Source organism: Salmo salar, chromosome 22 (assembly GCF_965601325.2).
Source record: "Salmo salar chromosome 22, fSalSal1, whole genome shotgun sequence".
NCBI lineage: Eukaryota > Metazoa > Chordata > Actinopteri > Salmoniformes > Salmonidae > Salmo > Salmo salar.
In genome coordinates this window covers 59,810,318-59,836,326 of record NC_138312.1, presented here as the reverse complement: position 1 = coordinate 59,836,326, position 26,009 = coordinate 59,810,318, and the positions used below count along the sequence as shown (strand labels likewise).

At 46.4% G+C, this 26,009-nt stretch overlaps 1 protein-coding gene across 1 annotated transcript in view; it reads left to right on the top strand.

The window, feature by feature from the left end:
* LOC106583764 (arf-GAP with coiled-coil, ANK repeat and PH domain-containing protein 3) overlaps positions 1-26,009 on the top strand; it is a 186,586-nt gene that overhangs the window by 123,182 nt on the left and 37,395 nt on the right. Inside the window, exons 7-12 of the mRNA XM_082967721.1 lie at positions 1,788-1,832; positions 2,058-2,153; positions 3,480-3,554; positions 12,281-12,292; positions 25,453-25,565; positions 25,904-25,955. Coding sequence (XP_082823847.1) covers positions 1,788-1,832; positions 2,058-2,153; positions 3,480-3,554; positions 12,281-12,292; positions 25,453-25,565; positions 25,904-25,955 — 393 coding nt within the window. The remainder of the gene's footprint in view (positions 1-1,787; positions 1,833-2,057; positions 2,154-3,479; positions 3,555-12,280; positions 12,293-25,452; positions 25,566-25,903; positions 25,956-26,009) is intronic.

Here is a 26,009-nt window from a genome sequence, read left to right as displayed (position 1 = left end):
ACAAGTAATATGACTGCAATACCAGTAATATGACTGAAATACCAGTAATATAATACCAGTGATATGACTGCAATACCAGTAATATAATACCAGTAATATGACTGCAATACCAGAAATATGACTGCAATACCAGTAATATGACTGCAATACCAACAATATAATACCAGTAATATGACTGCAATACCAGTAATATAATACCAGTAATATGACTGCAATACCAGAAATATGACTGCAATACCAGTAATATGACTGCAATACCAACAATATAATACCAGTAATATGACTGCAATACCAGTAATATGATCCCAGTAATATGACTGCAATACCAGTAATATAATACCAGTAATATGACTGCAATACCAGTAATATAATACCAGTAATATGACTGCAATACCAACAATATAATACCAGTAATATGACATCAATACAAGTAATATGACATCAATACAAGTAATATGACTTTAATACCAGTAATATGACTGCAATACCAGTAATATGACTGCAATACCAGTAATATAATACCAGTAATATGACTGCAATACCAGTAATATGACTGCAATACCAGTAATATAATACCAGTAATATGACTGCAATACCAGTAATATAATACCAGTAATATGACTGCAATACCAGTAATATGACATGCAATACCAGTAATATAATACCAGTGATATGACTGCAATACCAACAATATAATACCAGTAATATGACATCAATACAAGTAATATGACTGCAATACCAGTAATATGACTGCAATACCAGTAATATGACTGAAATACCAGTAATATAATACCAGTGATATGACTGCAATACCAGTAATATAATACCAGTAATATGACTGCAATACCAGAAATATGACTGCAATACCAGTAATATGACTGCAATACCAACAATATAATACCAGTAATATGACTGCAATACCAGTAATATAATACCAGTAATATGACTGCAATACCAGAAATATGACTGCAATACCAGTAATATGACTGCAATACCAACAATATAATACCAGGAATATGACTGCAATACCAGTAATATGATCCCAGTAATATGACTGCAATACCAGTAATATAATACCAGTAATATGACTGCAATACCAGTAATATAATACCAGTAATATGACTGCAATACCAGTAATATAATACCAGTAATATGACTGCAATACCAACAATATAATACCAGTAATATGACATCAATACAAGTAATATGACATCAATACAAGTAATATGACTTTAATACCAGTAATATGACTGCAATACCAGTAATATGACTGCAATACCAGTAATATAATACCAGTAATATGACTGCAATACCAGTAATATGACTGCAATACCAGTAATATAATACCAGTAATATGACTGCAATACCAGTAATATAATACCAGTAATATGACTGCAATACCAGTAATATAATACCAGTAATATGACTGCAATACCAGTAATATAATACCAGTAATATGACTGCAATACCAGTAATATAATACCAGTAATATGACTGCAATACCAGTAATATAATACCAGTAATATGACTGCAATACCAGTAATATAATACCAGTAATATGACTGCAATACCAGTAATATGACTGCAATACCAACAATATTATACCAGTGATATGACTGCAATACCAGTAATGTCCAGTATGTGGTGCCATGATCCCTCAGTCCGTGCTTGTGGCTTGACAACTTTCTAGAAGTAAACATAATGTTAACTTGAATCTAACCTGTTGTATTTCTACTGTTACTGATAATCAAACTGATCACTAAATGTAATTTTGTCCATCTTTTCAGATCAATGTTCTTCAGGCTAAGAAGAAGTTTGAGATCCTTGATGCAGTGAGTAGTGACCTTGTCCTCTAAACCTCTGATTCCATGCCGTTACATGTATTAGCCATTTAAAACGCAAGATAATATGTTTTATTCTCTCTCTCTCTCTCTCTCTCTCTCTCTCTCTCTCTCTCTCTCTCCTCTCTCTCTCTCTCTCTCTCTATATATATATATATATATATATATATACTCTCTATCCTCTCTCTCTCTCTCCTCTATCTCTCTCTCTCTCAGATGCTGTCGTTCATGCGAGCCCAGTACACCTTGTTTCAACAGGGCTATAAAATATTGGATGAGATTGATCCCTACATGAAGAAACTAGCTGCAGAGGTGAGAAAACGAGAGAGAGCGAGAGAGAGAGCGAGAGAGAGACAGAGAGAGAGAGAGAGAGAGCGCGAGAGCGAGAGAGAGAGAGAGAGAGACACCCCAGAAACACTGACCACAGATCTTATACCTGTTGGCCTCGAGCCTCTCCCATACACCTGCTCCCCAAGTCAGGCTGACTGTCCTGGCGATTCCCTGACACAGGCCTCGCTAGTGTAGCAAAGAGGAGGGTTATAGTATGGTTATAGACCCAGTCACAGAGTAGGAAAACAAGGTGGGCACCAGAGAGAGATTGGCCTCTACTGTATCTGTCATTTGCCTAGTTAAATAAAGGTTAAATAAAATGTTTAAAAAAATACAATTAATCCCAGAGTACTGTCATGGAAATTAGTTTTAAGAATAACACTTCTTACAAGAACTTGTAAATTCAATATAGACTTTAATACAGAGTAGTAAAGCCGAGCCGGTCCGCGGAACCACGACTTCTTTCCTTCGGCCCCGGCTCTGCTTTTATGCATATACAATACATAGGTCCATCCTTTATGTAAATGAAGTAAAACCCCCTATGCGTTCTGCCACCTATTTTCTTTCAACCCAATGGATAACGCCCATATCTGCTTTTAGCTCTAACATTGTAGTGGCTGGATAACGCCCATATCTGCTTTTAGCTCTAACATTGTAGTGGCTGGATAACGCCCATATCTGCTTTTAGCTCTAACATTGTAGTGGCTGGATAACGCCCATATCTGCTTTTAGCTCTAACATAGTAGTGGCTGGATAACGCCCATATCTGCTTTTAGCTCTAACATAGTAGTGGCTGGATAACGCCCATATCTGCTTTTAGCTCTAACATAGTAGTGGCTGGATAACGCCCATATCTGCTTTTAGCTCTAACATTGTAGTGGCTGGATAACGCCCATATCTGCTTTTAGCTCTAACATTGTAGTGGCTGGATAACGCCCATATCTGCTTTTAGCTCTAACATAGTAGGGGCTAGACTCTCCTCATATGGATATGAAAATAATGCATGCATTGCAGGCTTACGCTTGGCATAAGTCATGGCCATACATACAGCTTGCCTGGCCGTTCCTACTTGGGGATGTATAGCCATCTGTTATCTCCACTCAGGGCCTGCTGTCAGTCTCCTCTTTCGCTAGCTAATGTATTTCTATCTTTCTTTCCCTCAGCAAGTCTACCTTTCTCCCACAGTACCAATTGCCAAATGAAGGCACTCCTAATCCCAGACTGGGAACACACACAGATTAGGCCACGTGTGTGTGAGTGTGTGTGTGTGTGTTCTCTCTAACTGTGCTGTGTTAATCCCATCTGCAGCTGGATCAGCTGGTCATAGACTCAGCCATGGAGAAGAGAGACCTGGAACACAAACACGCTACCATACAGCAGAGGGTGAGGAACTACACACACACACACACACACACACACACACACACACACACACACACACACACACACACACACACACACACACACACACACACACACACACACACACACCAGATTTACATTAATCAAGGATCCAAACATCTCAAAAGGTCCCTGTGTACATGGACACTGAACTTCTACAGCTGCTTTGCCTTGGTCTTTGTCAGGCCCACAATCTGAAGGTGTCAGGCCCACAATCTGATGCTGTCAGGCCCACAATCTGAAGGTGTCAGGCCCACAATCTGATGCTGTCAGGCCCACAATCTGAAGGTGTCAGGCCCACAATCTGATGCTGTCAGGCCCACAACCTGATGCTGTCAGGCCCACAACCTGATGCTGTCAGGCCCACAACCTGATGCTGTCAGGCCCACAACCTGATGCTGTCAGGCCCACAATCTGATGCTGCCAGGCCCACAATATGATGCTGTCAGGCCCACAATCTGATGCTGTCAGGCCCACAATCTGATGCTGTCAGGCCCACAATCTGATGGTGTCAGGCCGACAATATGATGCTGTCAGGCCCACAATATGATGCTGTCAGGCCCACCACAACCTGAAGGTGTCAGGCCCACCACAATCTGAAGGTGTCAGGCCCACCACAACCTGAAGGTGTCAGGCCCACAGTCTGATGCTGTCAGGCCCACAATCTGAAGGTGTCAGGCCCACAACCTAAAGGTGTCAGGCCCACCACAATCTGAAGGTGTCAGGCCCACAATCTGAAGGTGTCAGGCCCACAATATGATGCTGTCAGGCCCACAATCTGATGCTGTCAGGCCCACAATCTGATGGTGTCAGGCCCACAATATGATGCTGTCAGGCCCACAATATGATGCTGTCAGGCCCACCACAACCTGAAGGTGTCAGGCCCACCACAATCTGAAGGTGTCAGGCCCACCACAACCTGAAGGTGTCAGGCCCACAGTCTGATGCTGTCAGGCCCACAATCTGAAGGTGTCAGGCCCACAACCTAAAGGTGTCAGGCCCACAATCTGAAGGTGTCAGGCCCACAACCTGAAGGTGTCAGGCCCACCACAACCTGAAGGTGTCAGGCCCATCACAACCTGAAGGTGTCAGGCCCACCACAACCTGAAGGTGTCAGGCCCACCACCGTCTGAAGGTGTCAGGCCCACAGTCTGATGCTGTCAGGCCCACAATCTGAAGGTGTCAGGCCCACAACCTAAAGGTGTCAGGCCCACAATCTGAAGGTGTCAGGCCCACAACCTGAAGGTGTCAGGCCCACCACAACCTGAAGGTGTCAGGCCCATCACAACCTGAAGGTGTCAGGCCCACCACCGTCTGAAGGTGTCAGGCCCACCACCGTCTGAAGGTGTCAGGCCCACCACCGTCTGAAGGTGTCAGGCCCACCACCGTCTGAAGGTGTCAGGCCCACAGTCTGAAGGTGTCAGGCCCACCGTCTAAAGGTGTCAGGCCCACCGTCTGAAGTTGTCAGGCCCACAGTCTGAAGGTGTCAGGCCCACCGTCTGAAGGTGTCAGGCCCACCGTCTGAAGGTGTCAGGCCCACAGTCTGAAGGTGTCAGGCCCATCGTCTGAAGGTGTCAGGCCCACCATCTGAAGGTGTCAGGCCCACAGTCTGAAGGTGTCAGGCCCATCGTCTGAAGGTGTCAGGCCCACCATCTGAAGGTGTCAGGCCCATCGTCTGAAGGTGTCAGGCCCACCGTCTGAAGGTGTCAGGCCCACAGTCTGAAGGTGTCAGGCCCATCGTCTGAAGGTGTCAGGCCCACCATCTGAAGGTGTCAGGCCCACCGTCTGAAGGTGTCAGGCCCACAGTCTGAAGGTGTCAGGCCCACCATCTGAAGGTGTCAGGCCCACCACCGTCTGAAGGTGTCAGGCCCACCACAGTCTGAAGGTGTCAGGCCCACAGTCTGAAGGTGTCAGGCCCACAGTCTGAAGGTGTCAGGCCCACCGTCTGAAGGTGTCAGGCCCACAGTCTGAAGGTGTCAGGCCCACCATCTGAAGGTGTCAGGCCCACCGTCTGAAGGTGTCAGGCCCACCGTCTGAAGGCTGTGTACTGCAAGCCTGTGTACGTGGCCAAGACTGACAAATATTAGTGGTAGCAGCTTGCACCCTGTCCAAGGCTGTCCCAGCGTGCTACGAGGGACTGGTATTTTAGAAGATTGTCGGCAAAGGCCTGCTCCATGTAGCAGTGATATGAGCAGCCCAGTTCCCACAACAACAACAACAACAACAACAACAGCTGGCGTATTTGCCACACAGGAAAACACATCATCATCATCATCATCATCACACCAGCTTCCTGTTACAGCAGAATGTTTATGGATATGTGATGTTGGTGAGACCACCTCTCTCACATCGCTGGCTACCCGGTCAACAAGGCAGTCATGCTATGTATAGGTCCTTTTGTGAACAGCAGCCATTCACAACATGGGCAACAGCCTCCGTTCCATTGTACTCATGTAGAATACAGAATGGGTCATGGTTTGCAGGGTATCAGAGACCTGGATTACAGTATATGTTGTTGGTAGAACCTGTAACCTCGCCGTAACAGTGAAGGTGAGAATGTCCTGGCTAATGGCAGCATTCTGGTACATGGAATAGGAGACAGAGGGGTCAGTACATTCCAGAATAGTAAGTTTCCCCCTGCAGCCTCAGAACAGTAAGTTTCCCCCTGCAGCCTCAGAACAGTAGGTTTCCCCCCTGCAGCCTCAGAACAGTGAGTTTCCCCCCTGCAGCCTCAGAACAGTAAGTTTCCCCCTGCAGCCTCAGAACAGTAAGTTTCCCCCTGCAGCCTCAGAACAGTAAGTTTCCCCCCTGCAGCCTCAGAACAGTGAGTTTCCCCCTGCAGCCTCAGAACAGTAAGTTTCCCCCCTGCAGCCTCAGAACAGTAAGTTTCCCCCCTGCAGCCTCAGAACAGTGAGTTTCCCCCTGCAGCCTCAGAACAGTAAGTTTCCCCATGCAGCCTCAGAACAGTAAGTTTCCCCCTGCAGCCTCAGAACAGTGAGTTTCCCCCTGCAGCCTCAGAACAGTGAGTTTCCCCCCTGCAGCCTCAGAACAGTAAGTTTCCCCCTGCAGCCTCAAAACAGTGAGTTTCCCCCCTGCAGCCTCAGAACAGTGAGTTTCCCCATGCAGCCTCAGAACAGTAAGTTTCCCCCTGCAGCCTCAGAACAGTGAGTTTCCCCCTGCAGCCTCAGAACAGTAAGTTTCCCCCTGCAGCCTCAGAACAGTGAGTTTCCCCCTGCAGCCTCAGAACAGTAAGTTTCCCCCTGCAGCCTCAGAACAGTGAGTTTCCCCCCTGCAGCCTCAGAACAGTGAGTTTCCCCCTGCAGCCTCAGAACAGTGAGTTTCCCCCTGCAGCCTCAGAACAGTCAGTTTCCCCCTGCAGCCTCAGAACAGTGAGTTTCCCCCTGCAGCCTCAGAACAGTAAGTTTCCCCCTGCAGCCTCAGAACAGTGAGTTTCCCCCCTGCAGCCTCAGAACAGTAAGTTTCCCCCTGCAGCCTCAAAACAGTGAGTTTCCCCCCTGCAGCCTCAGAACAGTGAGTTTCCCCATGCAGCCTCAGAACAGTGAGTTTCCCCCTGCAGCCTCAGAACAGTAAGTTTCCCCCTGCAGCCTCAGAACAGTGAGTTTCCCCCTGCAGCCTCAGAACAGTAAGTTTCCCCCTGCAGCCTCAGAACAGTGAGTTTCCCCCTGCAGCCTCAGAACAGTAAGTTTCCCCCTGCAGCCTCAGAACAGTGAGTTTCCCCCCTGCAGCCTCAGAACAGTGAGTTTCCCCCTGCAGCCTCAGAACAGTCAGTTTCCCCCTGCAGCCTCAGAACAGTGAGTTTCCCCCCTGCAGCCTCAGAACAGTAAGTTTCCCCCCTGCAGCCTCAGAACAGTGAGTTTCCCCCCTGCAGCCTCAGAACAGTGAGTTTCCCCCCTGCAGCCTCAGAACAGTGAGTTTCCCCCTGCAGCCTCAGAACAGTGAGTTTCCCCCTGCAGCCTCAGAACAGTAAGTTTCCCCCCTGCAGCCTCAGAACAGTAAGTTTCCCCCTGCAGCCTCAGAACAGTGAGTTTCCCCCTGCAGCCTCAGAACAGTAAGTTTCCCCCCTGCAGCCTCAGAACAGTAAGTTTCCCCCTGCAGCCTCAGAACAGTGAGTTTCCCCCTGCAGCCTCAGAACAGTAAGTTTCCCCCCTGCAGCCTCAGAACAGTAAGTTTCCCCCTGCAGCCTCAGAACAGTGAGTTTCCCCCTGCAGCCTCAGAACAGTGAGTTTCCCCCTGCAGCCTCAGAACAGTGAGTTTCCCCCCTGCAGCCTCAGAACAGTGAGTTTCCCCCCTGCAGCCTCAGAACAGTAAGTTTCCCCCTGCAGACTCAAAACAGTGAGTTTCCCCCCTGCAGCCTCAGAACAGTGAGTTTCCCCATGCAGCCTCAGAACAGTGAGTTTCCCCCTGCAGCCTCAGAACAGTAAGTTTCCCCCTGCAGCCTCAGAACAGTGAGTTTCCCCCTGCAGCCTCAGAACAGTAAGTTTCCCCCTGCAGCCTCAGAACAGTGAGTTTCCCCCTGCAGCCTCAGAACAGTAAGTTTCCCCCTGCAGCCTCAGAACAGTGAGTTTCCCCCCTGCAGCCTCAGAACAGTGAGTTTCCCCCTGCAGCCTCAGAACAGTCAGTTTCCCCCTGCAGCCTCAGAACAGTGAGTTTCCCCCCTGCAGCCTCAGAACAGTAAGTTTCCCCCCTGCAGCCTCAGAACAGTGAGTTTCCCCCCTGCAGCCTCAGAACAGTGAGTTTCCCCCCTGCAGCCTCAGAACAGTGAGTTTCCCCCTGCAGCCTCAGAACAGTGAGTTTCCCCCTGCAGCCTCAGAACAGTAAGTTTCCCCCCTGCAGCCTCAGAACAGTAAGTTTCCCCCTGCAGCCTCAGAACAGTGAGTTTCCCCCTGCAGCCTCAGAACAGTAAGTTTCCCCCCTGCAGCCTCAGAACAGTAAGTTTCCCCCTGCAGCCTCAGAACAGTGAGTTTCCCCCTGCAGCCTCAGAACAGTAAGTTTCCCCCCTGCAGCCTCAGAACAGTAAGTTTCCCCCTGCAGCCTCAGAACAGTGAGTTTCCCCCTGCAGCCTCAGAACAGTGAGTTTCCCCCTGCAGACTCAGAACAGTGAGTTTCCCCCCTGCAGCCTCAGAACAGTGAGTTTCCCCCTGCAGCCTCAGAACAGTGAGTTTCCCACCTGCAGCCTCAGAACAGTATCCATCTGATCTCCTCTCCAGTCTGTATCCATCTGATCTCCTCTCCAGTCTGTATCTATCTGACCTCCTCTGCAGTCTGTATCCATCTAACCTCCTCTCCAGTCTGTATCCATCTGACCTCCTCTCCAGTCTGTATCCATCTGACCTCCTCTCCAGTCTGTATCCATCTAACCTCCTCTCCAGTCTGTATCCATCTGACCTCCTCTCCAGTCTGTATCCATCTGACCTCCTCTGCAGTCTGTATCTATCTGACCTCCTCTCCAGTCTGTATCCATCTAACCTCCTCTCCAGTCTGTATCTATCTGCTCTCCTCTCCAGTCTGTATCCATCTGACCTCCTCTCCAGTCTGTATCCATCTAACCTCCTCTCCAGTCTGTATCCATCTAACCTCCGGGTCCACAGGTCGATGAGGTCCGGCCAGTCTGACCAGACACCAAAGCCCACAGCACGAGTGTCCAATTTTCCATTGTCCTTCCTCCCGAAGCATGCACGCACGCACGCACGCACGACACACACACACACACACACACACACACACACACACACACACACACACACACACACACACACACACACACACACACACACACACACACACACACACACACACACACACACACACACACACACACAAATGCTTTCAGAAATGCTTTCAGTCAGTGAAAACCTTAATGTGACAGGATGTTACTTCCCTCTACCTTAACATGACAGGATGTTGTTTTATTCATATCAAAAGTAACTCTATAAAACCAATTGCATCAAACAAAGCTGTCTCCATCTTAGAACAGACTGGTTTCTCCAGGACAAACTATGCTTCTTTTAGCATCAAAAAATTGTTCATTAAAAAAAATAGAACCAAAATTCATGAAAGCTTCTCTGTGCTTAGCCAGAGATTTCAACATTTTTCTATTTGTGGATTAGAGCTGTCTTTCTGTCTGCTTTGATTGTGAGAACAGTGAAGTACAACAACAAAATGCATGACATATATTTTAATTAGAATAGCTTCTACTCAGTGACTTGTTTTTCCACTTTTGGACTCCTGCAGAGTTAAAATAAGACTATTTTCTAAAAGTACATTCTCTTTTGTCAAACGTTTGAGTGAGTTGTTTCGGGACTTTTATTTGTGGGTGTCTGGAACAGCTAAGACAGCTCTTTACTTAGAAAGACGCCCGTGTACACACACACACACACACACACACACACACACACACACACACACCACACACACACACGCAGGGACCATCACCCATCTGTTATCTGATGGGACGCCAGACTGTGTCTATGTGCGTGTGCTTGCGTGAGTGTTACTGTTGGCTTTGGGACTCTTCGAATATCAGGCTGGGGGTGCTTACAATGTGGGTCAGGTCTCTCTCTCTCTGTGTGTGTGTGTGTGTGTGTGTGTGTGTGTGTGTGTGTGTGTGTGTGTGTGTGTGTGTGTGTGTGTGTGTGTGTGTGTGTGTGTGTGTGTGTTTTTCTGTCTTGGCCCTGATGCTCTGCCAGTGAAGCATTCAGGCTACTCACCTTATCAGGGGCTACTCACCTTATCAGGGGCTACTCACCTTATCAAGGGTTACTCACCTTATCAGGGGCTACTCACCTTATCAGGGGCTACTCACCTTATCAGGGGCTACTCACCTTATCAGGGGCTACTCACCTTATCAAGGGTTACTCACCTTATCAGGGGCTACTCACCTTATCAGGGGCTACTCACCTTATCAGGGGCTACTCACCTTATCAGGGGTTACTCACCTTATCAAGGGTTACTCACCTTATCAGGGGCTACTCACCTTATCAAGGGTTACTCACCTTATCAGGGGCTACTCACCTTATCAAGGGCTACTCACCTTATCAGGGGCTACTCACCTTATCAGGGGCTACTCACCTTATCAGGGGCTACTCACCTTATCAGGGGCTACTCACCTTATCAAGGGTTACTCACCTTATCAGGGGCTACTCACCTTATCAAGGGCTACTCACCTTATCAGGGGCTACTCACCTTATCAGGGGTTACTCACCTTATCAAGGGTTACTCACCTTATCAGGGGCTACTCACCTTATCAAGGGTTACTCACCTTATCAGGGGCTACTCACCTTATCAGGGGTTACTCACCTTATCAAGTGCTACTCACCTTATCAGGGGTTACTCACCTTATCAAGTGCTACTTATCTTATCAAGTGCTACTCACCTTATCAAGGGCTACTCACCTTATCAAGGGCTACTCACCTTATCAAGTGCTACTCACCTTATCAGGGGCTACTCACCTTATCAGGGGCTACTCACCTTATCAGGGGTTACTCACCTTATCAGGGGCTACTCACCTTATCAAGGGCTACTCACCTTATCAGGGGCTACTCACCTTATCAAGGGCTACTCACCTTATCGGGGGCTACTCACCTTATCAGGGGCTACTCACCTTATCAAGTGCTACTCACCTTATCAGGGGCTACTTACCTTATCAAGGGCTACTCACCTTATCAGGGGCTACTCACCTTATCAGGGGTTACTCACCTTATCAGGGGCTACTCACCTTATCAAGTGCTACTCACCTTATCAGGGGTTACTCACCTTATCAGGGGCTACTCACCTTATCAGGGGTTACTCACCTTATCAGGGGCTACTCACCTTATCAGGGGCTACTCACCTTATCAAGGGCTACTCACCTTATCGGGGGTTACTCACCTTATCGGGGGCTACTCACCTTATCGGGGGCTACTCACCTTATCGGGGGCTACTCACCTTATCGGGGGCTACTCACCTTATCAGGGGCTACTCACCTTATCAAGGGCTACTCACCTTATCAGGGGCTACTCACCTTATCAAGGGTTACTCACCTTATCAAGGGCTACTCACCTTATCAGGGGCTACTCACCTTATCAGGGGTTACTCACCTTATCAGGGGCTACTCACCTTATCAGGGGTTACTCACCTTGTCAGGGGCTACTCACCTTATCAGGGGCTACTCACCTTATCAAGGGCTACTCACCTTATCAAGGGCTACTCACCTTATCAGGGGCTACTCACCTTATCAGGGGCTACTCACCTTATCAGGGGTTACTCACCTTATCAGGGGCTACTCACCTTATCAAGGACTACTCACCTTATCAGGGGCTACTCACCTTATCAAGGACTACTCACCTTATCAAGGGTTACTCACCTTATCAAGGGCTACTCACCTTATCAGGGGTTACTCACCTTATCAGGGGCTACTCACCTTATCAAGGGCTACTCACCTTATCAGGGGCTACTCACCTTATCAAGGGTTACTCACCTTATCAAGGGCTACTCACCTTATCAAAGGCTACTCACCTTATCAGGGGCTACTCACCTTATCAAGGGTTACTCACCTTATCAAGGGCTACTCACCTTATCAAGGGCTACTCACCTTATCAAGGGCTACTAACTACATGCCAGTTTACTTCCTGACCTTGTGATTGTGCTAACATTCATTTGTTTCTTTCTCTCCTTTCTCCCAACGCCCTCCGTCCAATGATCTTCTCCAGACTCTGATGGAGGTGAGTACTTAAAGAATGGGGGAGAGAGGGTGGGGGGAGAGGCTGGGGAGAGAGGATGGGGGGAGAGGATGGGGAGAGGATGGCGGCGAGAGGATGGGGGAGAGGATGGGTGAGAGGATGGGGAGAGAGGATGGGGTGAGAGGATGGAGGGAGAGGATGGAGTGAGAGGATGGAGGGAGAGGATGGGATGGAGGGGTGAGAGGATGGGGGAAAAGATGGGGGAGAGAGGATGGGGTGAGAGGATGGGGAGAGAGGATGGTGGAGAGGATGAGGGAGAGAGGATGGAGTGAGAGGATGGGGGAGAGGATGGGGGGAGAGGATGGGGGAGAGGATGGGGGAGAGGATGAGGGAGAGGATGAGGGAGAGAGGATGGGGTGAGAGGATGGGTTGAGAGGATGGGGGAGAGGATGAGGGAGAGAGGATGGGGTGAGAGGATGGGGTGAGAGGATGGGGTGAGAGGATGGGGGAGAGGATGAGGGAGAGAGCATGGGAGGAGAAGATGGGGAGAGAGGATGGGGGAGAGGATGGAAGGAGAGGATGGGGGAGAGGATGAGGGAGAGGATGGGAGAGAGGATGGGGTGAGAGGATGGGGACGGAGGATGGGGTGAGAGGATGGGGAGAGAGGATGGGGGAGAGGATGGGGTGAGGATGGGGGAGGATGGGTGAGAGGATGGGGAGAGAGGATGGGGAGAGGATGGGGAGAGAGGATGGGGGAGGATGGGAGGATGATAATTGCACCAGAGGGGATGGCTGTTTGTAACTTGTTTTGTACATAATGTTGCTGATACCGTCTCTAATGACTGAAAATAACTTCTGGACATCAGAACAGCGATTACTCATCTTGAAGTGAACAAATATTTTTTCTTTAATGAGTCCGACGCGAAGGATATACTGCTTTGTCGAGACAAGGCCCAAATCCCTGTCATCTGCGTGAAGAAAAGATGTAGAAAAGGGGGGAGGAGGGTGGGGTGACTTGTAAGAATTCGCCGACGAGTAGGTAAAAACCACCCCTACCCTCAGTATTATTGGCCAACAAACTGGATGATCTACGATTAAGACTATCCTACCAACGAGACATAAAAAATGTTTCACCGAGACTTGACTGAACGACGACATGGATAATATAGAGCTGGCAGGATTCTCTGTGTATAGCCTCGTTATTGTTATGTAATTTTCTTGTATTACTTTTTGATGTTATTACATTTTTTTACTTAAGTTTATTTTACTTTAGTAAATATTTTCTTAACTATATTTCTTGATCTGCATTGTTGATTAAAGGCTTGTACATAAGCATTTCACAGTAAGGTCTAAACCAGTTGTATTCGGCGCATGTGACAAATATTTGTCCGTGTGTATGTGTGTGTGTGTGTGTATTTGTGTGTATTAGTGTGTGTATTTGTTTGTGTACATTTGTTTGTGTGTGTGTGTGTGTGTGTGTGTGTGTGTGTGTGTGTGTGTGTGTGTGTGTGTGTGTCTGTGTGTGTCTGTGTGTGTCTGTGTGTGTCTGTGTGTGTGTGTGTGTGTGTGTGTGTGTGTGTGTGTGTGTCTGTGTGTGTCTGTGTGTGTGTGTGTGTGTGTGTGTGTGTGTGTGTGTGTGTGTGTGTGTGTGTATGTGTGTGTCTGTGTGTGTGTGTGTGTGTGTGTGTGTGTGTGTCTGTGTGTATGTGTGTGTGTGTGTGTGTGTGTGTGTGTGTGTGTGTGTGTGTGTGTGTGTGTGTGTGTGTGTGTGTGTGTGTGTGTGTGTGTGTGTGTGTGTGTATGAGGGTACTAGAAACACAAGACCAGCTGGTACAAGGAACTCATGTCAGAGTTATTGTGTGGCCTCTGAAAAGACACCACAACAAGCTCCATTAAACTGCTGCCATTGTGTGTCTGTCTGCATTGACTACCCGTACAGTATACAAACTCTAAGCCTTAGTGTCCTTTCCTGTGCTTTACTCTACCTCATTTTACTAGTAGTAGTACTCTGACTGGCTAGCTTTACTAGTAGTAGTACTCTGACTGGCTATCTTTACTAGTAGTAGGAGTATTCTGACTGGCTAGCTTTACTAGTAGTAGGAGTATTCTGACTGGCTAGCTTTACTAGTAGTAGGATTATTCTGACTGGCTAACTTTACTAGTAGTAGGAGTATTCTGACTGGCTAACTTTACTAGTAGTAGTACTCTGACTGGCTAGCTTTACTAGTAGTAGGAGTATTCTGACTGGCTAGCTTTACTAGTAGTAGGAGTATTCTGACTGGCTAGCTTTACTAGTAGTAGGAGAATTCTGGCTGGCTAGCTTTACTAGTAGTAGGAGTATTCTGACTGGCTAACTTTACTAGTAGTAGGAGTACTCTGACTGGCTAGCTTTACTAGTAGTAGGAGTACTCTGACTGGCTAGCTTTACTACTAGTAGTAGTACTCTGACTGGCTAGCTTTACTAGTAGTAGTACTCTGACTGGCTATCTTTACTAGTAGTAGGAGTATTCTGACTGGCTAGCTTTACTAGTAGTAGGAGTATTCTGACTGGCTAGCTTTACTAGTAGTAGGATTATTCTGACTGGCTAACTTTACTAGTAGTAGGAGTATTCTGACTGGCTAACTTTACTAGTAGTAGTACTCTGACTGGCTAGCTTTACTAGTAGTAGGAGTATTCTGACTGGCTAGCTTTACTAGTAGTAGGAGTATTCTGACTGGCTAGCTTTACTAGTAGTAGGAGTATTCTGACTGGCTAGCTTTACTAGTAGTAGGATTATTCTGACTGGCTAACTTTACTAGTAGTAGGAGTATTCTGACTGGCTAACTTTACTAGTAGTAGTACTCTGACTGGCTAGCTTTACTAGTAGTAGGAGTATTCTGACTGGCTAGCTTTACTAGTAGTAGGAGTATTCTGACTGGCTAGCTTTACTAGTAGTAGGAGAATTCTGGCTGGCTAGCTTTACTAGTAGTAGGAGTATTCTGACTGGCTAACTTTACTAGTAGTAGGAGTATTCTGACTGGCTAACTTTACTAGTAGTAGTACTCTGACTGGCTAGCTTTACTAGTAGTAGGAGTATTCTGACTGGCTAACTTTACTAGTAGTAGGATTATTCTGACTGGCTAACTTTACTAGTAGTAGGAGTATTCTGACTGGCTAACTTTACTAGTAGTAGGATTATTCTGACTGGCTAACTTTACTAGTAGTAGGAGTACTCTGACTGGCTAGCTTTACTAGTAGTAGGAGTATTCTGACTGGCTAGCTTTACTAGTAGTAGGAGTACTCTGACAGGACATTTCTGACAAGTTATACAGCTCTCTAAAGGTATGCAGTGACTGACATGACAAGAGGAAAACTGATGATGCAGTTAAGGAGGGATGATTCTATAACTGGTTCTACTGTAGGGATAGACCCTTAATAACTGGTTCTACTGTAGGGATAGACCCTTAATAACTGGTTCTACTGTAGGAATAGACCCTTAATAACTGGTTCTACTGTAGGGATAGACCCTTAACTGGTTCTACTGTAGGGATAGACCCTTAATAACTGGTTCTACTGTAGGGATAGACCCTTAATAACTGGTTCTACTGTAGGGATAGACCCTTAATAACTGGTTCTACTGTAGGGATAGACCCTTAACTGGTTCTACTGTAGGGATAGACCCTTAATAACTGGTTCTACTGTAGGGATAGACCCTTAATAACTGGTTCTACTGTAGGGACAGACCCTTAACTGGTTCTACTGTAGAGACAGACCCTTAATAACTGGTTCTACTGTAGGGATAGACCCTTAATAACTGGTTCTACTGTAGGGATAGACCCTTAACTGGTTCTACTGTAGAGACAGACCCTTAATAACTGGTTCTACTGTAGGGATAGACCCTTAATAACTGGTTCTACTGTAGGGATAGGCCCTTAACTGGTTCTACTGTAGGAATAGACCCTTAACTGGTTCTACTGTAGGGATAGACCCTTAATAACTCATTCTACTGTAGGGATAGACCGTTAATAACTGGTTCTACTGTAGGGACAGACCCATAACTGGTTCTACTGTAGGGACAGACCCATAACTGGTTCTACTGTAGAGACAGACCCTTAATAACTGTTTCTACTGTAGGGATAGACCCTTAACTCGTTCTACTGTAGGGATAGACCCTTAAGTGTAAGGTTTATATGTGCTATCAGAGAAATAAAATAAGGGGTTCACCTAAAGGAGATTCAGGGAGGTCAGAGACCAGGGGACACCAGGGCTGCTGTACCCGACAGCGGATATCTTCTACTGGGCATGACGCCAACCTAAACTACCCTCTCCTTTCCCCACAGGCAAGAGGGCTGAAGTCGACAGATGGCATGATGTCACACTGCTTAGGGATTAACAGATGGAAAGGGATAGAGAGCGAGAGAGGGATAGAGAGAGGGATAGAGAGAGGGATAGAGAGAGGGATAGAGAGAGCGTGAGAGTGAGAGGTAGAGAGAGGTAAAGAGAGAGAGAGAGACCAACAATGCAGTTCAAGAAATAGAGTTAAGAAAATATTTACTAAATAAACTAAAGTTAAAAAATGAAATAAAAAGTAACACAATAAAATGAACAATAACAAGGCTATATACAGGGAGGACTGGTACCGAGTCAACAGGTTCGTTGAGGTATAACATTTGTACATAGGGGTAAAGGTAGGGGTAAAGGTAGGGGTAAAGGTAGGGGTGAAGGTAGGGGTGAAGTGACTATGCATAGATAATAAACAGAGAGTAGCAGCAGTGTAAAAACAAAGGAGGGGAGGTTAATGTAAATAGTCCAGGTGGCCATTTGATTAATTGTTCAGCAGTCTGATGGCTTGGGGGTAGAAGCTGTTCAGCAGTCTGATGGCTTGGGGGTAGAAGCTGTTCAGCAGTCTGATGGCTTGGAGGTAGAAGCTGTTCAGCAGTCTGATGGCTTGGAGGTAGAAGCTGTTCAGCAGTCTGATGGCTTGGGGGTAGAAGCTGTTCAGCAGTCTGATGGCTTGGGGGTAGAAGCTGTTCAGCAGTCTGATGGCTTGGGGGTAGAAGCTGTTCAGCAGTCTGATGGCTTGGGGGTAGAAGCTGTTCAGCAGTCTTATGGCTTGGGGGTAGAAGCTGTTCAGCAGTCTGATGGCTTGGGGGTAGAAGCTGTTCAGCAGTCTGATGGCTTGGGGGTAGAAGCTGTTCAGCAGTCTGATGGCTTGGGGGTAGAAGCTGTTCAGCAGTCTGATGGCTTGGGGGTAGAAGCTGTTCAGGAGCCTTTTGGACCTAGACTTGGCACTCCGGTACCACTTGCCATGCGGTAGCAGAGAGAACAGTCTATGACTTGGGTGACTGAGGGAGGTGTTTAGTCCGAGGGTCCTTAGCTTAGTGAGGGTTCTTTGACAATTTCATGGGCCTTCCTCTGACATTGCCTAGTATATAAGTCCTGGATGGCAGGAAGCTTGGCCCCAGTGATGTACTGGGCTGGATGCCAAGCAGATGCCAAGCAGTTGCCAAGCAGTTGCCAAGCAGTTACCATACCAGGCAGTGATGCAACCGGTCAGGATGCTCTCAATGGTGCAGCTGTAGAACTTTTTGAGGATAAAGGGACCCATGCCAAATCTTTTCAGTCTCATGTGGGGGAAAAGGTGTTGTCGTGCCCTCTTCACAACTGTCTTGGTGGGTTTGTACCATGATAGTTTGTTGAGGATGTGGACACCAAGGAAATTGAAACTCTCGGCCCGCTACACTTCAGCCCCGTCGATGTTAATGTGGGCCTGTTCGACCCTCCTTTTCCTATAGTCCACGATCAGCTCCTTTGTCTTGCTCACGTTGAGGGAGAGGTTGTTGTCCTGACACCACACGGCCAGGTCTCTGACCTCCTCCCCGTCTCATCGTTGTTGTGATCAGGCCTACCACTGTTGTGTCATCGGCAAACTTGATGATGGTGTCAGTCTTGAGTGAACATGGAGTTCTTGAGGGGACTTAGCACCCACCCCTGATGGGGGCCCCGTGTTGAGGATCAGCATGGCGGATGTGTTGTTGCCTAAACTTACCACCCGGGGGCGGCCAGTCAGTAAGTCCAGGATCCAGTTGCAGAGGGAAGTGTTTAGTCCCAGGGTCCTTAGCTTAGTGATGAGCTTTGTGGGTACTATGGTGTTGAACACTGAGCTGTAGTCAATGAACAGCATTCTCACATAGGTGTTCCTTTTGTCCAGGTGGGAAAGGGCAGTGTGGAGTGCAATAGAGACGGCATCATCTGTGGATCTGTTGGGGCAGTATGCGAATTGGAGTCGGTCTAGGGTTTCTGAGATGGTGGTGTTGATGTGAGCCATGACCAGCTTTTCAAAGCACTTCATGGCTACAGACGTGAGTGCCACTAGGCTGTAGTCATTTAGGAAGGTCACCTTCACATTCTTGGGCAAAGGGACTATGATGGTCTGATTGAAACATGTGGGTACTACAGACTCGGTCAGGGAGAGGTTGAAAATGTCAGAGAAGACAATTGCCAGCTGGTCCACGCATGCTCTCAGTACACGCCTTGATAATCCGTCTGGCCCCGCGGCCTTGTGAATGATGACCTGATTATAGGTCTTGCTGACATCGGCTACAGCGAGTGTGATCACACAGTCGTCCAGGAAAGGCTGGTGCTCTCATGCATGATTCAGTGTTACTTGCCTTGAAGCTAGAGGATAAAGGGATAGAGAGGTAGAATTGAATAGAGAGCGAGAGACCGAGAGGGATAGAGAGATAGAGGGATAGAGAGAGAGGTAGGTGGGTAGGTGGGTGTTAGTGTTGGGGGTGTAGGGACCTGTAGGTGGGGGTTAGTGTTGGCGCTATAGGAACCTGTAGGTGAGTAGGTGGGTGTTAGTGTTGGGGGTGTAGGGACCTGTAGGTGGAGGTTAGTGTTGGGGGTATAGGAACCTGTAGGTGGGTAGGTGGGTGTTAGTGTTGGGGGTATAGGGACCTGTAGGTGGGGGTTAGTGTTGGGGGTATAGGGACCTGTGGGTGGATTCTGGGAGCCATAATGTGTGCTTGATTAGGCAGCAATAGACCGTCAGACAGATGGAAGCTGGGCTCCTCCAGGACTGAGGAGGGGAGAAAGAGGACCTGGCCTCAGGGTATCAAGGCTTTTGGGGGGGCCTCAGGGGGGGGGGGGGTAGAGTGGAAGGCTCGTAAATCGTTCTGCGCGCAGGGCGCAAGCGGTGGCTTTTCCATGGCAGCAGCATCGACTTCTGAGAGCACAACATAAATGACAGCTGTATGCTAATGAGGTAGGTAGTCTGCTAGGGGGCCCTTAGCAACTCAGTCGGGGTCTCAATTTACTATTGAGAAGTAGAATAGTAGAATAAACATGGTACAACTACGAAATTTGGTTGTGTACTAGCAGTTTTTCTCTTGTCACTGACAGTCACTCAATTAGCCATGTCAGCTAACACGTTTTAGATTGGTAGTTAGCTGGCTAAACTATTTAAACTTGTAGTAATCATGGCTGAATACCGACTGGGCATGCAGGGCCCTGACCTCCCGGGGGGGGGGGGCATTGTTTTTTGTTAGTCATCCCCACTCAAAATATCATATTAACATGGAATAACTCATTACAAAATGTGTAGAATTGTATGAAATTAGCTGTAAAAGTGAAAATGTATCTCCACCCCATGGCAAAATGTGTAGAATTACAGGAAACTTTACTTTAAAACAAAAAATATTCTCTCCACCATCAAGAGGAGGCCCAGGTGGGGGGCCCGCAACCAAATATCTCTCAGTTCCCCAAAAGGCTAGAGCCGGCCCTGACTATACACACACACACTGCAGGGACCAGCATGAGCAGCTGGTTTCGGGAGGCAGTGTGGGTTGGAGCGCATGAACGTCACTGCAGCACGAGCACACTGTTGACATTCGGTGTTCTGATGCTCTGGCGTGAGGTCCGTTATTCTCCGTTCCTCCTGTGTGTTCGGAAGTCTTCAATTCAGACTCTTAATCCGTAACCGGAATATTGGAAAATGAGAAAAACATTTTGAACAACTGAACAGAAGCATCTTTTTCTTCTTTAAACCTTTGTTTTATTTGATTATTTATGTTTCGAGAATTTGGAACTTACTTTTAAAAGGTGAAATGTTGTTGGATTGTACTCTGCAAAAGATGAAGATATTTGGCAGGTTGGATTACACACTGGTGAGATTTTACTAAACTATTAGTTGCTTATTATAGGATGGTAATACTCATACACGTCTCCCAGGGCAATAATAACAGCTTTCTACAACAGGGATGGACCTCGGATATATTTCCAAAATGTATTTAGATACTGCTGAGAGTTACAGTAGTAGAATACATAAGGTGCAGTATTGAAATTTGGTTGTGCGTTAGCAGTTTTTCCTCTTGTAATGTCAGTCACTGATAGTCACGTCAGCTAACATTTTTTAGATTGGTAAATTTGTTGAGCGGACAGCTATCTGAACTTGTTATCATGGTTGAATTACCATCTGGGGTGACCCAATTGATTTTGTTAGTCGGTCTCACTCCGATATATTAAACACTGTAACCATTTCTCTCCACCCCATGGCAAAATGTATAGAATTGCATAAAATGTACTCTAAAAACATACAATTGTTCTCTCTGCTGTCATGGGGGGGGGTTGTTAAAATGTTTTGCTGTGTGGGGTGTATGGATATTGGTATGTAAACTGCTGCCCCTCATGATGAGTTCAGAATTGTTTGTGCCCCCCCCCCCCCCCCCCAAGTTGGTGATTTGAGTAAGAGGCATCTGAATGGGGGGGTTGTTCTATGTTTTCTATTTCTATGTTTAAGTTCTATTTTTTCTATTTCTATGTTGGGATTGTTTGGGGTTGATCTCTAATTGGAGGCAGCTGATTCTCGTTGCCTCTGATTGGAGATCATATTTAAGTAGGGTTTTTTTTCCCTGGGTTTTGTGGGTAGTTGTTTTCTGTTTAGTGTATGTCACCTGACGGAACTGTTGGTGGTTGTTTTGTTGTTTAGCTTAAATATATTAATTTAAAGGAAATATGAGCACTTCACACGCCGCGCCTTGGTCCCCTTTATACGACCCACGTTACATCTGTAGGTTGTAGTCCTAGGTGACCAGCAGACAGACAGTTCTGTAGGTTGTAGTCCACGGTGACCAGCAGACAGACAGTTCTGTAGGTTGTAGACCTAGGTGACAAGCAGACAGACAGTTCTGTAGTTGCAGCTTGTGGAAAACCCCAAAGGTTATCTCCTGTCCTGTGGAGTTTAGAACCCATCCCTGAAATGTAACTTTTCAATCCCCGCTACCTTCTATTGTTGCAAGAATGGGTATTGAAGAAAACAATGTGTGTTATCTGTGTAGAAACCTTGAGGATCTTTTCATAGACAGGAGTATTGAGCTAGTGATGCTTACACAATGATCTGCGTCATACACTATGTCTATGTTGGATTCCGGAGAGTTCAGTTCTCTCTCTCTCTCTGTGTGTGTGTGTGTGTGTGTGTGTGTGTGTGTGTGTGTGTGTGTGTGTGTGTGTGTGTGTGTGTGTGTGTGGTGTGTGTGTGTGTGTGTGAGATGAGTGGTCCTGGTGTCTGTCTGATCAAAAGATGGCTTGTGTTTAGTGAAACTGATATAACCTGATACGTACAGTGTATTCTGAAAGTATTCAGACCCCTTCGCCCCAGTCTGAGGTCCTGAGCGCTCTGGAGCTGGTTTTCATCAAGGATCTCTCAGTACTTTGCTCCATTCATCTTTCCCCCGATCCTGACTAGTCTCCCAGTCCCTTCAGCTGAAAAACATCCCCACAGCATGATGCTGCCACCACCATGCTTCACCGTAGGGATGGTGCCAGGTTTCCTTCAGACATGATGCTTGGCATTCAGGCCAAAGAGTTCAATCTTGGTTTCATCAGACCAGAGAATCTTGTTTCTCATGGTCTGAGAGTCTTTAGGTGCCTTTTGGCAAACTCCAAGTGGTCTGCCATGTGCCTTTTACTGAGGAGTGGCTTCCGTCTGGCCACTCTACCATAAACGCCTGATTGGTGAAGTGCTGCAGAGATGGTTGTCTTTCTGGAAGGTTCTCCCATCTCTACAGAGGTACTCTGGAGCTCTGTAAGAGTGACCATCGGGTTCTTGGTCACCTCCCTGACCAAGGCCCTTCTCCCCCGATTGCTGAGTTTGGCCGGGTGGCCAGCTCTAGGAAGAGTCTAGGTGGTTCCAAACTTCTTCCATTTAAAAATGATGGAGGCCACTGTGTTCTTGGAGACCTTCAATGCTACAGAAATGTTTTGGTGCCCTTCCCCAGATCTGTGCCTCAACACAATCCTGTCTCGGAGCTCTACGGACAATTCCTTCGACCTCATGGCTTGGTTTTTGCTCAGACATGCACTGTCAACTGTGGGTTCCTTATATAGACAGGTGTGTGCCTTTCCAAATCGTGTCCAATCAATTTAATTTACCACAAGTAGAGTTGTAGAAACATCTCAAGGATGATCAATGGAAACAGGATGCACCCGAGTTCAATTTCGAGTCTCATATCAAAGGTTCTGAATACTTATGTAAATAAGCTATTTCTAAAAACCTGTTTTTTTGCTTTGTCATTATGGGATATTGTGTGTAGATTGATAAGGGAAAAATGATTTAATCCATTTTAGATTATGCATCTATTGTAGAATAAAGCTGTAACATAACAAAATGTGGAAAAAGGGTCTGAATACTTTCCCGAAGGCAAAGGTATAACCTATACGGAGGTAGACTATAATCTACTTTTTATAATCAAGGTAATTGTCCATTGTTGTTGTGTGTGCACAAGACACACAAGACACAAAAGCAATATGGTGGAAATCAGAACAGTGTCAAGCTGAGTGACTAGCATCTCTTTCCTCTGCATCAAACAGCTTCCATTGGGCAACACCAGTGAATGATTGACAGCCCCATATCCCCCCCATTAGCTATCTGTCAACGTGTTTGTTCTCAGACAAACATAAGGCTGCATCCTGGGGATGGTCCACTGTCTAGTTTCCCACCAGCTTATCTAAAAATCATTAGGTCACAGAACAGCGTCCTGTCCCCTCTACGAGTTCTCTATGACTGTACACTACAGTGGAGGCTGGTGCGAGGAGCTATAGGAGGACTGGCTCATTGTAATGGCTGGAAACCACATGTTCTGAATCCGTTCCATTTACTCCGTTTCAGCCATTTCACAGAGCCCGTCCTCCTATAGCTCTTCGCACCAGCCTCCGCTGGTACACCTCACTGGTTCGTCACTAAGGCTGTTTGGGTTACTTACTGTATTCACAGGGCTGTATTATTTTACATCTCTAGTCTGAGGTGGTTGTTGTTGTCTCTTAAGATTCAGTCCATCTGTGAAGAGGATATGCTGCGAGCCTACAGTATAGGACAATTAGCTCTTATATGAACACAGTATATATATATATATATATATATATATTTATTTATTTATTTATTTTACTGTATGTAATATACAGTACCAGTCAAAAGTTTGGACACACCCATTCATTTTTTCTTAATTTTTTACTCTTTTCTACATTGTAGAATAATAGTGAAAACTATGAAATAACACATATGGAATCATGTAGTAACCAAAAAAAGTGTAGCCACACTTTTCTCTCAACCAGCTTCACCTGGAATGCTTTTCCAACAATTTTGAAGGAGTTCCCACATATGCTGAGCACTTGTAGGCTGATTTGACTTCACTTGGAGGTCCAACTCATCCCAAACCATCTCAATTAGGTTGAGATTGGGTGATTGTGGAGGCCAGGTCATCTGATGCAGAACTCCATCACTCTCCTTCTTGGTCAAATAGCCATTACACAGCTTGGAGGTGTGTTGGGTCATTGTCCTGTTGAAAAACAAATGATAGTCCCACTAAACGCAAACCAGATGGGATGGCGTATCGCTGCAGAATTCTGTGGTAGCCATGCAGGTTAAGTGTGCCTTGAATTCTAAATAAATCACTGACAGTGTCACCAGCGAAGCAACCCCACACCATCACACCTCCTCCTCCATGCTTTATGGTGGGAACCACACATGCAGAGTTCATCCGTTCACCTACTCTGCGTCTCACAAAGACATGGTGGTTGGAACCCAAAATCTCAAACTTGGACTCATCAGACCAAATGGCAGCTTTCCACCGGTCTAATGTCCATTGCTCGTGTTTTTCAGCCCAAGCAAGTCTCTTCTTATTGGTGTCCTTTAGTAGTGGTTTCTTTGCAGCAATTCGACCATGAAGGCCTGATTCACGCAGTCTCCTCTGAACAGTTAATGTTGAAATGTGTCTGTTTCTTGAACTCTGAAGCATTTATTTGGGCTGCAATCTGAGGTGCAATTAACTCTAATGAACTTATCCTCTACAGCAGAGATAACTCTGGGTCTTCCTTTCCTGTGGAGGTCCTCATGAGAGCCAGTTTCATCATAGCGCTTGATGGTTTTTACGACTGAAGTTGAAGAAATGTTCAAAGTTCGTGAAATGTTCCTGATTTTAAAGTAATGATGGACTGTCGTTTCTCTTTGCTTATTTGAGCTCTTCTTGCCATAATATTTTTACCAAGTAGGGCTATCTTCTGTATGCCACCCCTACCTTGTCACAACACAACTGATTGGGCTCAAACACATTTAGAAGGAAAGAAATTCCATACATTAACTTTTAACAATGCACAGCTGTTAATTGAAATCCATTCCAGGTGACTACCTCATGAAGCTGGTTGAGAGAATGCCTAGTGTGTGCAAAGCTGTCATCAAGGCAAAGGGTGGCTACTTTGATTTGTTTAACACCTTTTTTGGTTACTACATGATTCCATATGTGTTATTTCATAGTGTTGATGTCTTCACTGTTATTCTACAATGTAGAAAATAGTACAAATAAAGAAAAACCCTTGAATGAGTAGGTGTGTCCAAACTTTTGACTGATATATATTTACTGCACAGTAACATAATATACAGTTGTACCATAATTCATACTACAAGAATTGTTATTTTCTTGCCCAGTTACCTATAAAGATTTACAGTTGACTTCAGACCCAAACCACAGTCTCTCTCCTCTGTAAGTTAGCTACAGACACAAACATTAACCCTCCTCTCCTCTCCTCTCCTCTCCTCTCCTCTTCTCTTCCCCTCCCCTCCCCTCTCCTCTCCTCTCTTCTCCTCTCCTCTCCTCTCCTCTGTAAGTTAGCTACAGACATTAACCCCAGTCTCCCCCCTCCCTCTTGTCCCCTTTGTCTCGGTCTCTAGGACTTCTCCTATGATGATAATAAGGTGGAGTTCAACGTGGACGCTCCTAACGGAGTGGTGATGGAAGGTTACCTGTTCAAGAGGGCCTCCAACGCCTTCAAGACCTGGAACAGGTGAGATGGAAACACCTGTCCTACACCTCTGATTAGGAACCATCAGCTGCCTCTGATTAGGAACCATACTCTGCCCAAAACAAAGAAATACAAAACATAGAATGCCCACCCCACACCCTGACCTAACAAAATAGATAAATAAACCGTCTCTCTCAGGTCAGGGCGTGACAACTTGTTCTCAACTGGCCTACCTGGTTAAATAAAGGTGAAATAAAAAATAAAAAAAACACAACAGTACTGTTTGATTCAGAGTGGTACTTCATCTCAGTCTCCTCTTGTCTCCTCTCCTCCCCTCCTCCTCTCTAATCCTTTCCTCCCCTCCTCCTCTCTCCTTCCAGACGGTGGTTCTCCATACAGAACAGCCAGCTGGTCTACCAGAAGCGACTTAAGGTAAGAAAATAACTGGGACTTTTGAAAGGAGAGCTATGTAATCAGCCTGAATGC